The 13,122-nt window shown below is 61.8% G+C and overlaps 5 protein-coding genes across 5 annotated transcripts in view; 2 read left to right on the plus strand and 3 right to left on the minus strand.

Moving 5' to 3' along the window:
* Positions 1-47: 47 nt before the first annotated feature.
* Positions 48-3,396, minus strand: RHTO_07044 (RNA polymerase II elongator complex protein 2; the record flags this gene model as incomplete). Its single annotated transcript, XM_016420703.1, has 14 exons — positions 48-171; positions 230-334; positions 399-502; positions 559-665; positions 728-1,016; positions 1,073-1,203; positions 1,259-1,495; positions 1,553-1,626; positions 1,686-2,494; positions 2,549-2,625; positions 2,682-2,759; positions 2,817-2,970; positions 3,027-3,179; positions 3,244-3,396. 14 exons carry the CDS (start codon positions 3,394-3,396, stop codon positions 48-50), a joined length of 2,595 nt encoding a protein of 864 aa, XP_016275104.1.
* Positions 3,397-3,486: 90 nt separating this feature from the next.
* On the plus strand, positions 3,487-4,188 carry RHTO_07045 (transcription initiation factor TFIID subunit 13; the record flags this gene model as incomplete). Its single annotated transcript, XM_016420704.1, has 3 exons — positions 3,487-3,562; positions 3,632-3,726; positions 3,790-4,188. 3 exons carry the CDS (start codon positions 3,487-3,489, stop codon positions 4,186-4,188), a joined length of 570 nt encoding a protein of 189 aa, XP_016275105.1.
* Positions 4,189-5,747: 1,559 nt separating this feature from the next.
* RHTO_07046 (capsular associated protein) lies at positions 5,748-7,737 on the minus strand (the record flags this gene model as incomplete). Its single annotated transcript, XM_016420705.1, has 4 exons — positions 5,748-5,865; positions 5,929-6,825; positions 6,883-6,982; positions 7,044-7,737. 4 exons carry the CDS (start codon positions 7,735-7,737, stop codon positions 5,748-5,750), a joined length of 1,809 nt encoding a protein of 602 aa, XP_016275106.1.
* A 546-nt stretch (positions 7,738-8,283) lies between these two features.
* Positions 8,284-12,239, minus strand: RHTO_07047 (ubiquitin-conjugating enzyme E2 Q; the record flags this gene model as incomplete). Its single annotated transcript, XM_016420706.1, has 9 exons — positions 8,284-8,376; positions 8,432-8,492; positions 8,550-8,555; positions 8,615-8,682; positions 8,742-9,999; positions 10,115-10,656; positions 10,720-11,464; positions 11,520-11,709; positions 11,771-12,239. 9 exons carry the CDS (start codon positions 12,237-12,239, stop codon positions 8,284-8,286), a joined length of 3,432 nt encoding a protein of 1,143 aa, XP_016275107.1.
* Positions 12,240-13,088: 849 nt separating this feature from the next.
* The window catches only part of RHTO_07048 (uncharacterized protein), a gene marked incomplete at both ends in the record, with an annotated part of 1,251 nt that continues 1,217 nt past the window's right edge, over positions 13,089-13,122 (plus strand). Inside the window, one exon of the mRNA XM_016420707.1 lies at positions 13,089-13,118. Within this exon, the coding sequence (XP_016275108.1) occupies positions 13,089-13,118 (30 nt within the window). The remainder of the gene's footprint in view (positions 13,119-13,122) is intronic.

The raw sequence follows: 13,122 nt of genomic DNA on the forward strand, positions 1-13,122 counted from the left end.
GTAGACTTTCCTTTCCTTTTGTCGACTTCAGTGAGTTGCAATCTAGTCTATGCTGCGATATCGAAGATGCGGACAGTGTGATCCTCCGAGCCTGTAGCGAGACGGGCGGTGGAGGGCGAGGGAAGCTTGGGCGAGAACGACAAGGTGGTGACCGCGAGGGTATGGGCAACACTGTGGAAGGAGAGATTAGCACAAGTATCATCGCTCTGGAAAATGAGCGGCGCCGAACCTCGAGTTGAGCTGTAAGAGGAGCGTCCAGGTGTCGAGACTCGCTGAAGCAGCGGTGAAGCAGTGAATGTGGCCGTTCTCGAGGCCGACGGCGAGCAAGTGCAGCCTGACAAATGCGCCGGACTCTTGTCAACGCGCTTCGGTGCTCGAACAGACGGACGAAAGCTCACCCTCTGCCTGGTAAGAACGTCGCAGCGACCGAGGTCGCCGCCTCCTCGAACTTGAGAGTCGCGGCGCACGACCAGCTCGCGTCGCGGTGGGCCCAAACCTTGACCTGCGAGATGGCAATCCGTCAGCAACGCACGCCGCAAATAAAAAGATCGAGCGCACCGTCTTGTCACGAGAGGCCGTCGCGAAGAAGGATGAGTCGGATGCCCAGCAGGCGTCCCAGATAATGCGGGCGTGCGGCTTGGCGTCGCCGGCGGGACGGTAAAAGCCTGAGTACAGGCGATGTCAGTCCTTTGCGTCCTTCTCGAGCGGAAGCAAGGAGTGTACGTACCGAGTCCTTGCGAATCGTCCCGCTCGTACAGCCGGAAGGTCCTGTCCCTACTGACGCTCAACAGCCACTTATCTTGCACATCCTCGCTTCCCGAACTGAAGGCGAGCTTCGTGATGGTCAGAGCATGACCGTCGAGTACGACGCCGACCGGTTGCCAGGTCTCGGTGCTGAAGAGGCGGATGACGGCGTGTTCAGGTGCGGTCGCTTTGCAGGCGGAGGCGATGAGGGGGAGGGAATGGGCGGAAGCGACGGAGACGAGCTCGAAGGCGTGACCGTAGAGCTTCTCGACCTGTACGAGCCGGGCGATGAGCGGGAGGAAAGGGATGAAAGGAAAAGGCGACCCACCTCGGGCCACAAAGTCGATCCGAGAAGCTGTTCCTCCAAAGGCGGATGCTCCATGACGGTGAAGTTGACAGGGAAGACCTCTTCGAACGGATCGCTTGAAGCGGGTGCAAGCTTCTCCGCCTCGGCGGGGGCTGTTCGGCCAGGAGCGTCAGCGAGAACCGCAAACCTGATAGCTCGGACACGTACATGCAATTGCGCGGTTCGACAAGCCGAGAGGCGGCACGTTGGCAGCCATCGGTCGCTCCTCCTCGTCTCCAAGGTCCAGCCCGCTCAGCGTCTTGAGCGTTCGCAGCCAAAGTCGTGGCGCATCGAATACTCGTACGATCTTCTCGTCGGCACCGCTGACGAACTGCAGGCGCTTGGCGGAGGAGGTGAAGGCGACGGAAGCGAGAGGGTAGCCGTGGATCTGCGGTCGACCGAGTTCTGCTCAAGGGTCTCGTGAGTTGTCGAAATTGTGCGCGCAAGGCGACCTCTACGCACCGTGCCACGTCTCGATCTTCTTCCCGTTCGCTTGTCGTCGCCAAGGAGCGTATAGCCGAGCCGACATATCGTTGCTGCCGTTGGAAGAGAGGCGTCAGCAGCCGTCGCAGCAGCAGGAGACGATGTAACGCACCTTGCGCTGAGCAGGTACTCTCCCTCTCCCTCCCACACAACCTGTTTGACCGTCCCGAGATGTCCGCTCACGGCGACCTGCGGCACCCAATCTTCCATTCCCTCCGCACCCTCCAGCTTCCAGACATGCCAACTCCCTCCCCATCCGTTCGCCAGGACAGTCTTGCCGTCGTAACCCCACAGCGCACCGAAGAAGCCGAGGTTGGTCGAGGAGGTGAACTCGCCGAAGCGGCGGAGGGAGGTCCAGACTGTTGCGGAGGCGGTTGAAGTGGTTGCGTGAGAACCGAGAGAAGGGTTGACGGGAAGTACGGAGCCGGAGGCGAGAGGTTCCCAGAGGATCATAGATCGGTCGGCGGACGCAGAGAGGAGCTGGAGAGGTGCGGGCGTAGAGTGCGAGAGTCGGGGCGCCCAGTTCAAGCCTGTCACCCACGCGTCGTGGCCGAGCAGTACCGCCTCACTCGTACAACTGTACTCGCCGTCGCCCGCGACGGAGAAGTCGTGCGCCTTGACGCGCAGCTCTTCGTCTCCTGCGGCGGCAAGCGCTTCCTCCAGCTCATCGAGCGCGTCAAGACCGTCACCAGTCTTCTCGGCAGCGGGAGATGGCGTCGAAAACTCGTCTGGTCGTCGTGACAATCGCCAAAGTCGGATGTAGTTGTCTTGCGAGCCTGAAGCGAGAAGGATCTCGCCTGGCGCAATGTCGTAGGCGGTCGAGGTGGAAGGGAAAGAGGGTGTGTCGGTAGGTATAGGAGTGGTGAACGAGAGGCAGCGGACCCAGTCGGTGTGCCCTTCAAGCGAAAGTGACTTGCGGAACTGCGGACGACAGGTCAGCGGAGTCTAGGGGGAGACAGAGGAATGCGAAGTCACTTCGATGTCCGCGCCAATTGCGCGCGAGGTATACAGCTGTATCCGCGTCTCGGTACCACCGACTGCAAGAACGAGACCTGCGAAGCACACAAGGTCAGTCGCAGATGCGACGTGAGGAACGGTTCAAGCGTACTCGTCGAGGAAGGCAGACGCATTAGAGCGAGCTCGAGCGGGATCTTGCCCTTCAGGCCAACCGTTTGTCGCAAGTTTGCTGAGTGGAGCTATGTCAGCTAGCCTCCTCAAAAGCGCAATGGTGTTTCGAGCGTACCTTCGCCAGACTGGTTGACCGTCCAGACTCGCAGCATCGAATCCGAGCCTCCCGTAACGACGAGATACGCCTTCTGTCCGTCCGAGTCGAGCTGGAAGACGTCCAGTGCTGAGACTGAGCCGGTATGCCCCGTCAAGGTAGCGAGGTGAACCCACTGCGAAATCGGCTGATCAGCTTCCTTCCGTCTCGCAGAAGTCGAGGCCGGCGCACTTCTCCATCCCGTTCCAGCCATACCCTCGCAATGCCAGTAGCATCCCCCGACACGAAGCAATCGCTCTTTCCCTCACTTCGAGCGAACTTGAGGGCTGTCACGTCTCCTCCGTGCCCTGGAAGCGTTCGGTGCACTCCCGCATGGTTCCCATCCTATCCGAGAGACTTTCTCGTCAGCTTTGAGCCCTTCCTGAGCGAGTTGTGAGGGAGAACGCACCGCTGATTTCCAGAGAGCGATGAGACGGCCGGAAGCGAAGGCGACGAGCCCGTCGTGCGGTCTGGCAGCTGTGGCGTTCTTCCGAGAGCAAGCAGCAGAGATGTAGACCTGCTCAGCGTGTCCAGCTGGCCGCTCAGCCGGTGAGGACGCCATGGTCACCTCGAAACCATCGAGAGGGCCTCTCTCCCTCCTGCAACTCACCCGCTACAGCACAACCTTGCTTTGTTCGACTCCTGAGGCGCCATGTCGGCTCAACAACAGCAGCAGAGGCAGTCGCAGCAGCGCAGGCTCATCAAGAAGGGCCTCTTCGCCAAGGACTGTCCGTCTCCCCACCGTCGCCTCTGCCGCTCGAGACACGCTGAGCTGACGGCTGCTTGTGCTGGCGCAGTGGCACCGATGATGTACGGCTTCGGCGATGAGAACCCTGCGCCAGATTCGATTGCGGTCATGGAGGAGCTGGTCATTGAGCACATCACGGATATCGTAAGTCGGCTGCCTCACTGTTCTTCTTGGTCGCTCTGGGTCAGACTGACACTCTCCCCACAGTGCATGCAAGCGCACCTCATCTCGACCAACCGCGGCAAGATCAAAGTCGACGACTTCCGCTTCGCCCTCCGCCGCGACCCAAAGAAGCTTGCCCGTATCGACGAGCTGCTCTTCATGCAAGAGGAGATTGCACGAGCACGGCGAGGATTCGATAACCCGCTCGACGCGTATGCGGACGAGGAGGATATTGCGGCGGCCAAGGCGGATGCGGCGGCGGGTGTAGGGACGGTCCAGGGCGGCGTGCAGTCGACGACTTCGGGCGTGCTGGGAACGGCAGCGGCGTCAACGTCGATGCCGGCGGGCGGAGCGGGTGCGAGGAAGGGCGGAGGCGGCCTGGCGTTGCCAGAGGGGAAGGGCAAATCGTCCAAGGCGAAGGGGAAGCAGAAAGAGAAGGCGTGAAGCTTGTGTTCATCGTTGCTCTCTTCCCTCTTTGTTGTCTTTGTCAGTCGCCCGATCCTGCATGTTGTGTACCTTACGTTCCGCCCTTTGAATTGCACTCGTACATTCGTTCGCTCACCACAAAGTCTCTTTACCTCGAATCACCTTGTCGCATCTACTGCCTTGTCTTTGTCAGAGATCAGAGAGAGGGAAGTGGGCGGGGTGGACTCTGGTCCCAAACAAGCGGAGGGAGAGGAGGAGGTAGCGGGAGAGGAAATTGCTTGTGGGCAAGGACAAGATTCTTGGATGACCGCACGCATCGTTGGAGCTTCTCGTCGACCCACAGAAGCTGAGGCAGTGGCGGGGAGAGTACCAGAATGAGTAGGAGAGTTGGCGTAAGGACGTTTGGGCGCAGGAAGCGGCGGCAAGAGCGGCATTGTCCAGTCCTCCTCTTCTTCCTCCTCGCCTCGTGTTGCAACATAAACGCTCACAGCCCAGCTCCTGATAGCAGCGTGCCGTGCGAGCCGGTATGCGTGCACTCGCGCCATCAAGTCATTCGCCGCTGCTTCTGCGGAAGCAGTTTCGGCGGTTGGCGCAGCTTCGTCTTTCGTGGGTACTTCGTCACGGCACTCTTCGTGGGTCTCTGAAGGAATGGCGCTGAGAGGAGAAGGCTGGATGGATGTGACCGGGAGCGCCAGCTGCGGATTTCGAGGTCGTCAGCTCGCGACGAAGAGACAGAGAAGGCCGGACGTACAGTCTGGTCGAAATGCACTGGCAGTAGTGCATCGGGCGCCTTCCTCGCCGTCTTCTTCAGCGCTGCTCGTTGTCGGGACGAGCGTGACCTGAGGGATGAAGGGAAGCGGAGGGCGGAGAAGAAGCGCATCGTTCGAGCACCCGGTGGGATGAGTCTGGAGAGCTTTGAGCGAGGTAGGAGCACCGGACGTGAGAGAAGGCGAGAAGCGGGAGAGAGAGGAAGAGCGCAAGGAGAGTTCGTCGTGTTTGGCCTCGTCGAAGTTCAGACCGGCGACGCTCCCGTTGTGTGACGGTCGCGCTCTGTTCGCGATCCACCAACAACAGCGTCGTACCGGCAGAGACTGTCTCCGACTAGTAAAGGCGGGAGGGGCGAAGAAAGAGCGCAGCTTCACCTCGTCCTGACCTTCTCAGATCGAGGTAAAGGTAGTGCACTCGCTTGAGGACGTCTCGCTCACGTCAGGGATACTCTCGAGAGCAATGCGACGCAACGCACGATGAGCCGACCGGAAGGGTATACTGCAGGACTTTCGACACAAGAGAGGGAGAGAGAGGGAGAGGTTGACGAAACTACTGTACCGCGACTGAAAGACCGCTGGAAGTGGAGATAAGTAGATAGAGGATATGCAAGGGAGAAGAGAGGGCGTAAGGCGTTGCGTGGGGAGGGCTGGGTCGGGAGAATTGTCGTCGTTCGAAACTGCAATCGAGGCATCGCCGTAATCGTCTGTAAGTGGTCCTCCCGCCCCCTCTCCACGCCACCGCTCCAACGAATAACTCTATGGTGTCCTCCGACGCGAATGAATCGCCGCATCTTGCTTCCCAGCGCCGCCTTAGGTTGAGAACACTCCGAACAGCTTGAAGCGGGCGTGGTCGATGCCGGGCTGACCCTGCAGCTCGCAGACGACGTAGTGAGGACCCTTCGTGACGCCCTGGTCGATCTGCGTGACGCTGTGGAAGAGGGACAGGAATTTAGCTATGCGAGCCGAATCGCAGGAAGGGTAGAAGACTCACGTTGGCTGTCCGTAGTCCTTCTCCCAGTGGCCCTTGAGCTCGACAGCACCCTCGACGTTGTCGTCGACCCAGCACAGGACCGTTCCCCAACCCTCCGCCTCGGGACCCTTGAGGTAGTAAACGGCGATGTCTCCCGCTCCGACCTTGATCGGAATCTTGAGAAGCGAGCCGGGCATGTCAGTGTACCAGTAGTGCGTCTCGTCCTCGTCGTCCGGCCTCGGCTGGATAGGCGACCACCCCGAGCCGGCAAAGACCGACTGCGGCAGCGGGTTGATCAAGTCGTTCGCCGAGGCGCAGTTGGGCTTGATCTCGCGGAAGTGGGCGAGCGAGTGCGGCTTGTCGGTGATGCGGAAGGGCGGAATGCGGAGGTAGCCTGACCTGCCCATCCGGCCGGACCCAGACTGCGAGGTGTCCGAGTCTTCGGCGTCGAGTCCCGCGTCGGCAGCCTTGCGCAGGCCCTTGCCCGACAAGAGCGACGGGTAGTCGTCGCTGAGCGCGAGGGGGGAGACAGCCTGCTTCGACCCGATGAGCGACGCGAGGTCCGTCTCGAGCGCCGCCTGATCCCAGACTTGGCAGATCTCCGACTCGAGGTACGCGATGAGCGTGTCGGCGAGGAGCTCGTGGCCTTTCGAGTTGGCGAGGATCGGGTCGAGGAAGTAGGTCTGGCGGACTTTTTGCGGGTTCAGGAGGTACTCCTCGTAGAGAAGGCCCTTGACGCTCAGGTGGACGACGTCGTAGAACTGCGCAACCGCCGAGTGCCACACTTCGGGACCGGCAAAGCCGTGCTCGCCCTGGATCTGAGGCGAGAAGTGGCCGAGCATGATGACGGCGGGCTGGTCGGGTCGGAGAAGGAGGGAGCGGACGAGGAGGTCGGTCGTTGAGAGGGTGGTCGCCTCGCTGCAAGGGCATCGGATGAGCCTGGAGATCAGTACTGGAAGGCGTGGGGACACTCACTGCGGGTCCTCAGTGTCGAACTCGACGATGACGAGGTCGACACGATCAGGCAGGTGCATTTCGGAGCAGAAGCCGAAGTATGAGGTGCCCGTTCGTCGCACTGCAAAGGAACAAAACCGTGAATCGGACTAGCGAGCGAGAGAAGGGAATGGAGAACGCACGAGCGCCGTTCGTCAACTCGTTCGCCGGGTGCGGGAAGACGTCGTTCAGCCAGGAGAAGACGCGGTGCGGGTAGCAATTGGGACCTGTCGGGTTGCCCAACGGATGCGCCTGCGTCGCATCGAGTCCGTGACAGCTGCTCACACTTCCTCCCAAAACGCCAACGGTGATGGGCAACCCTGCCATCGCGCGCTTGATGACCCTCCTCACCCGCTCCGAGCTGCCAGTGTGTGCTCGGGTCTTGAGTATCTGCTCACGCCCGTAGACGTTCCCGAGCTCGTCTCCTGGCCCAAACGTAGGGCAGAACGTGAACGGCGGAGGCTCGCTGAAGTTGGCGGGGCCGTACCCGCCCGTCCCGCCGTGCGAGATGCTCGCCGCCGCACGGTTCTTTTTCGCCGCGCGAACGAGGGCGTCTGTCCGCCTCGACGAGGCGTACTGGCTCCGCGACCCGAACCCTGGGAGCGACCTGCCTGACCGCGACGAGCCGCCCGAGGGTGCCGATACGAGGTGAAGGAGGAAGAAGAATGCGCACACGCCGCCTGCGATGTACAGGATGCGGCGGCGTGCGGCGACCTTGTCGGGTGCGGAGGACGAGAGGAGTTGCGAGATGCCGCCTTGAGGTTGCGAGCGCCTGTCTGCCATCTGAGGCTGCGGCGAGGCCCGCCCGTCTGCGTCTTGCCGCCGTCGGTGCAACATCGTACGTCTCTACGGCTGCACGAGCGTCGAAGGGAGGAGGGACAGGACCTTGATCGACTCCAAGTCTCGCGAGAGGGCGTGGCAGGACGCGGTGTCTGGCGAGAAGCGAGGATGGTGCTGGCGCGGGTCGTCACGGTCGAGCAGCCACGAGTCCAGGTCGAGCAGCCACGGCGCACACTCGAATACGAGCAGGAGGAAGCGAGAGCGCGACTCGAGCGAGAGCAAGCCCGCTCGCAAGGTGATGGAGCGCGTCCAGACTCACACGGCTCGTCATGGCAGGGGGGAGCAGCTACAGCGCCAGCAAGCGTAGGAGAGCAGGAGACGAAGGAAGCAGCGCAGTGCCCTACGCAAAGAGGCTCGAGCGAGAGACGACCTCCTCTTCCTTCTCCTCGTCGATCGACAGGGGCGTGGTCTTGCAAAGCGGGTATGTCTACAAGCAACGGTGAGGAGTGCACACAGAGAACGAAGAATGCAAAGAGATGCGGAAAGCGGGGAAACACAGGACAAGCGGCTCCTCCTCCTCCTCCTCAAAGGGGCGACTCCTTCTCAGCCCTGGCGCGCAAATGCGTCGAGCTCGGCGGGGACGGTCCAGCCGTGCGTGGCGGCAGCGCGGCGGAACCCGGCGATGGCCTCGTCCATCTGCGAGCGAGAGCATCAACGACCGAAAGTATCGAAGACGATTCGCACGACTCACATTGTACGGGACGTTCCAGTCCCGCTCGTCGAGGCGACCAGGACGAGGCTCGAGGTTGGACCTGCGGGCAGGAGCAGTGAGCGGTAAGAGCAGAAACGAGCGAGAGGAGCGATCGCACATGGCCCTGCAGGAAGAAGTCTCGTCAGTCAAGTGCGGGAGCCCGAGGTTGGCAGCGCGACTCACATGCGAATCTGCAAGAGAATGGCATCGATCGTGTAGACGGACGACCAGCCGTCGCTCGTGAGCAAGTCCTGCGAGACCGATGGAAGGTCAGTCAGATCCGAGCGAGTTCCGAATGACGGCTACGAACCATGCAGATACTTCCGCCGCCCGTGACGTGACCTCCTCCGCCCCTGATGAACGGCATGAAGCGCGGGTGGACGACGTGGAAGAAGGGCGGCGAGAAAGGATACGTGTCGCCGAAGCGGATCTCCATGAGGATGCTCTTGACGCCCCTCTGGCGCATGTCTTTCGCGAGCGGGATGTCCTGGTCGAACGACTCGAGCGGGAGCTCGACGATCCAGTTGAAAAGGTTGTCGTTCGAGCGCTCGGGGTCGAAGTAGAACCCGGCGCGGGTCGGGCCCTCCTGCGCCTGCACCTTGAGCATCGACTTCATCTCGCGCTGGATCATCGACACGGCAGCCTTGTTCGGGTTCTTGGGCGGCGGGAGCATCTTGAGCACCTCGAGACGCTTGGCGTCCGCCGGAACGAACTTGTCGACCTCGCGAGGAGCCGGAGCCGCCGCAGTGCCCGACTGCGTCCTCTTGAGCTTGTTCGACGGCGCGGGCGCAGGCGGCTCCTTGAGGATCTCCGTGTCCGAGTCGTGCAGGTCTTCTGGCTCGTTTGAGAGCGATTTCTCCAGCTTCTCGAGCTTGTCGCCGACGTCGGGGAACTCGACATTGGTGCGATTGAGCGTGATAGGGTACTTCGGGTCGAGCGCCAGCGTCTTGATGCGGCCAGCCTTGACGAGGTCACTCGAGCCGGTCTTTGCAACGGACTGAGTCTCGGTCCCGTCGGCGAAGGACGCCATCCGCTGGACGAGGAGGTAGCGGCACGTGATCCAGCTGATATCCGAGACGACGAAGTACGGGTTGTTCGAGACGAACTCCGTAGGGAGATTGGTGATCTCGCAGATGGCGGCCATCTTGGAAATCGGAAAGTCGGCGTTCTTCCACATTGTCGAGGTGGGCTGAGCGTAGTGGCCAAGCGAGACTTCGCCCTCACGAGCGAAGTAACAGCCCGCGCCGTACGCGCGACCGTTGATCACCTCGCGATAGTGCAAACCCGTGCGCAGAATGGAGTGCCAGTTCTTGGTCGCCGAGCCGTGCCAGGCGAAGAGAGTCGGAAACTGGACGGCGTTGCTGTCCTTCGCCTGCGCCGCCTTGACCGACTCGGTGAAGAGATGCTCCTTGAGAGGCGAGCCGACGATGAGCTTGAACTGGCGGTAGTCGCACGGGACGCCTTGGACCAACTCGTCGGGGTCGTCGATCTGCTTGAGGTAGGCCGTGTTCGATGCGACGATGAAGCGGAGGAGGCGCCATGCCGAGAGAGGGACTTTGCCGTCGCGCCTAGGAAGGAAGAGGGAAAGAAAAGGAAGAAGTCGAAGAGGGAGGAAGGGAGGATAACGATTCCACCGTTGTCAGCGCGGCGTTCTCCCTCGCACTGGGCAGCGCCGTAACTCACATGTCCGTCAACTTGCGAATCTTGTTGAGGAGGCGCTCGTCGTCCGTCATGTCGAGCCCAAGCAACCAACGCCTCATTTCGTCGATCGGCGGTAGCTGCGCAATGAGCGCCGCGATCCCGGCGCGCTTCTGGTTCTCGTCGGTGAGCGAATCAAAGTCGACAGTCGGGTCATCGGGCTTGATCTGCTCGGGCGCCTTGGCGGTCTCGGGAACCTGGAGCCCGAGTCCGTTCGGGAGGAGTTCGCCCTTGAGGCCGCCTTCTTTCGCGCCGATGTACGCGAGCTGGACGAGGAGATCGACTGCGGCCGTGTTGGACGTGATCTCGTGCTCGAGGGACGGGCCGAGGCCGAGCTGGATGAGCTGGAAGAGGCAAAGAGGGTTGTCGCAGACGAATGGCTTGAGCGACGTGATCTTCTCGTCGCAGCGCTTGTAGCAGTTGAGGCAGAAGCGTGGGCACATGATGAAGCGGCGGACGAGGTAGGAGAAGGCGAGGAGGGGGAAGTTGTTCGCGGTCGACGAGCTCGACATCGGGTCCCTCGGGAGCTGCGGCGCGGCAACTAGGTCAGCAATGCTCGCCAGCTGATACAGCAGATTGTGAGGACGCACCAGCTTGGCGTGGGCCTCCGAGAGGTCCTTCTCCTCCTTGTCGGCCGCGCGCGCCTTCTTCTTTTCGACGCCGGTATCCGTCTTGCCGTGCTGGAAGCAGTGCTGCTCGGCGCCCGCCCATCCAACGCGGTCGTTGCAGCGACGCGTAAAGAGGATCTCCTGGAACTTGTCGTTCATGAGGGCGTCGAGCGGGTTCGAGAGCGAGATGGCCTCGAATTCGCCTGACGTGTACGGATTCGACGTGTGCGCGCGGAAGGCCGACGCAATGGCCGCCTTACTCGGCTTGTACTTGGGCGAGATGCCGACCTTGAACTTTACCTGGCCGCTCGTCTGGTTGTCGAGGTCGACCGGGTAGCGGCCGAAGCTCATGAGGCAGACGAGGTAGACGATCTTGCCGGTGATCAAGCGCGAATCCCAGGCTTGCAGCGCGCGCGCAGGGACGCCGAGCAGGTTGACGCGCTTCGAGACCGAGACGACGAGTTCGAGTTCCGAGACACGCGTGAAGCCCGGGCGGAAGCCGGCGTCGAGAAGCTGCTTGAAGTCGCTCCTGAGCGCTTTCATGAGCTCGCTATCCTTGGCGATGTTGATGCCAGCGTCCATAAGCTCGTCTTCGTAGTCAAAGTTCTCGTCGTCCGTGTCTTGCTGCGTCGCGGCCGTCGCCCACGGGTTCGGCTGGAGGCGGACGATGCGGTGGATGAGGAACTCGACGACGCCGTTCAGCGAGCGGTCGGCCTGCTTGGGGAGACTGCAGACATGCGTCAGTCGCGAAGAAGCTGGACGAGCGAACGTGCCGGACGTACTGGGCGACTTCTCCGAGCGCAACCTCGACCTCGGGCGGCACGTCCTCGTTCTCCGTGAAGCACATGACCTCGTGGGTCTTCGGGTAGCCGCCGAGTTCGGGAAACATGAGCGAGAGCTTGAGGCCGCGAGGGAATTTCGGGTGCTTGAGCGAGAAGCGGACCATGTCGTCGCCGTCGTCGCGCTTGAAGCCTGCGGGAGGACCATGCGGTGAGCGGAGACGTATCGAAGCACGGCAACGAAGCGAACGCACCGGTCACAAGCTCGTCCTGGGTGCCCGCGAACCGCTTCCAGAGGTCGTCGATGTCCAGCGCGAACTGCTTGCGGGCGGTGAGCTTGCCCTTGGCTTTGGGCAGCTCGGGCGGAGGTTCCTGGGCACTGCTGTCGTCGTCCGAGCTGAGCACCATGATCTCAGCGTCCCTTTCGTCGTCGACTTCCCCCGCTCCCTCCTCGTCCTCCTCGTCGCCGTCCTCTGCTCCCGCGTTGCCTCCAGCCGCCGAGCCGATGTCGCTCTCGTACTCGAATGCCTCCTCGTCGTCCTCCCCGCCCAGCATGTCGTCGTCCGTGTCGGTAATGTCGACGACCTGCCTGCTCTTCGAAGCGGGTTGAGGTGGGGGTGCGGCACGCTGTGTGGACGCTTTCGAGCGGGTCTGCATGGCACCGGGCTGCGGCTGGGGCGACTCGTCGACCCTCTGGCGCTTCTTCGGCGGCGCACGCGGCATTCGAGCGGGTGAAGCGGTGAGTTGGCGAGGACAAAGCCAGCGACGCCTGGACGAGACCGCGATATCCTCTCTCGTACGCGCTCTTTCGGCTAGTCGCAGCTTGTGCCGATTCTTACAGGCTCTCTCGGCGCTCACGAGTCTTTCTGTCCTGGCCCGAGGCGAGAGGACGCGTTGAGATGGTTTGACATTCGCTGGAGGTGTCAACGCTGACTACAACGGCGACAGCGCAGGGAAGCCATTGCTAGCGATCGTGTAGCGTCCTCAATAGACTAGCTTCTGGAGTGGAGAAGCGAAGCTTGCCTAGCGCCCGCCAAAACAGCAGGAGAGCGCCCGACGGAACCTCTGGATCAAGTTGTGAGCTAGAGACGGGAGACGGCAGTGCCGCGACCGCATTCAGACATAGCTTGAAGCCTGCTTGAAGCATCGTCATGCCGCACAGCTATGTCCCAGCCCCTCTCCCGCAACTGGATGGTCCGACGACTTGTCCGCCCCTTGTACGGGCCGCACAGCTCTTCCCTGATCCTGTCCGCCGCAAGGTAGTTTCCAAGCAATTGCCTCCGTCCGCGGAAGGCTGGACAGAACGCCACATCGCAGTGTCACCGAAAACGCGACCGCCCAGGCGTCGAGGCGATGAGGAGAAGCCGCGTGGCGGCCACGCGTCGAGGCGAGGAGCCAGTCGGTACAAGTGCGATTCGAAGCATCGTGAGCACATCGAGCAAGCCAGCACACGGTCACAGCCAGTGATGCGCGAGCAGCGGATGCCCCGAGGTCGAAGACCCTCGTCTGCCTCCTCACCTCACCTCGTCGTCATTGTATCCGCTTGCAAGGCTGCTTGCGAACTCGTTGAAGATGGCGGGCATGCTGAACCTGCCGTGCGAGGTGC

Source organism: Rhodotorula toruloides (genome assembly GCF_000320785.1).
Source record: "Rhodotorula toruloides NP11 unplaced genomic scaffold Scaffold5, whole genome shotgun sequence".
Classification (NCBI taxonomy): domain Eukaryota; kingdom Fungi; phylum Basidiomycota; class Microbotryomycetes; order Sporidiobolales; family Sporidiobolaceae; genus Rhodotorula; species Rhodotorula toruloides.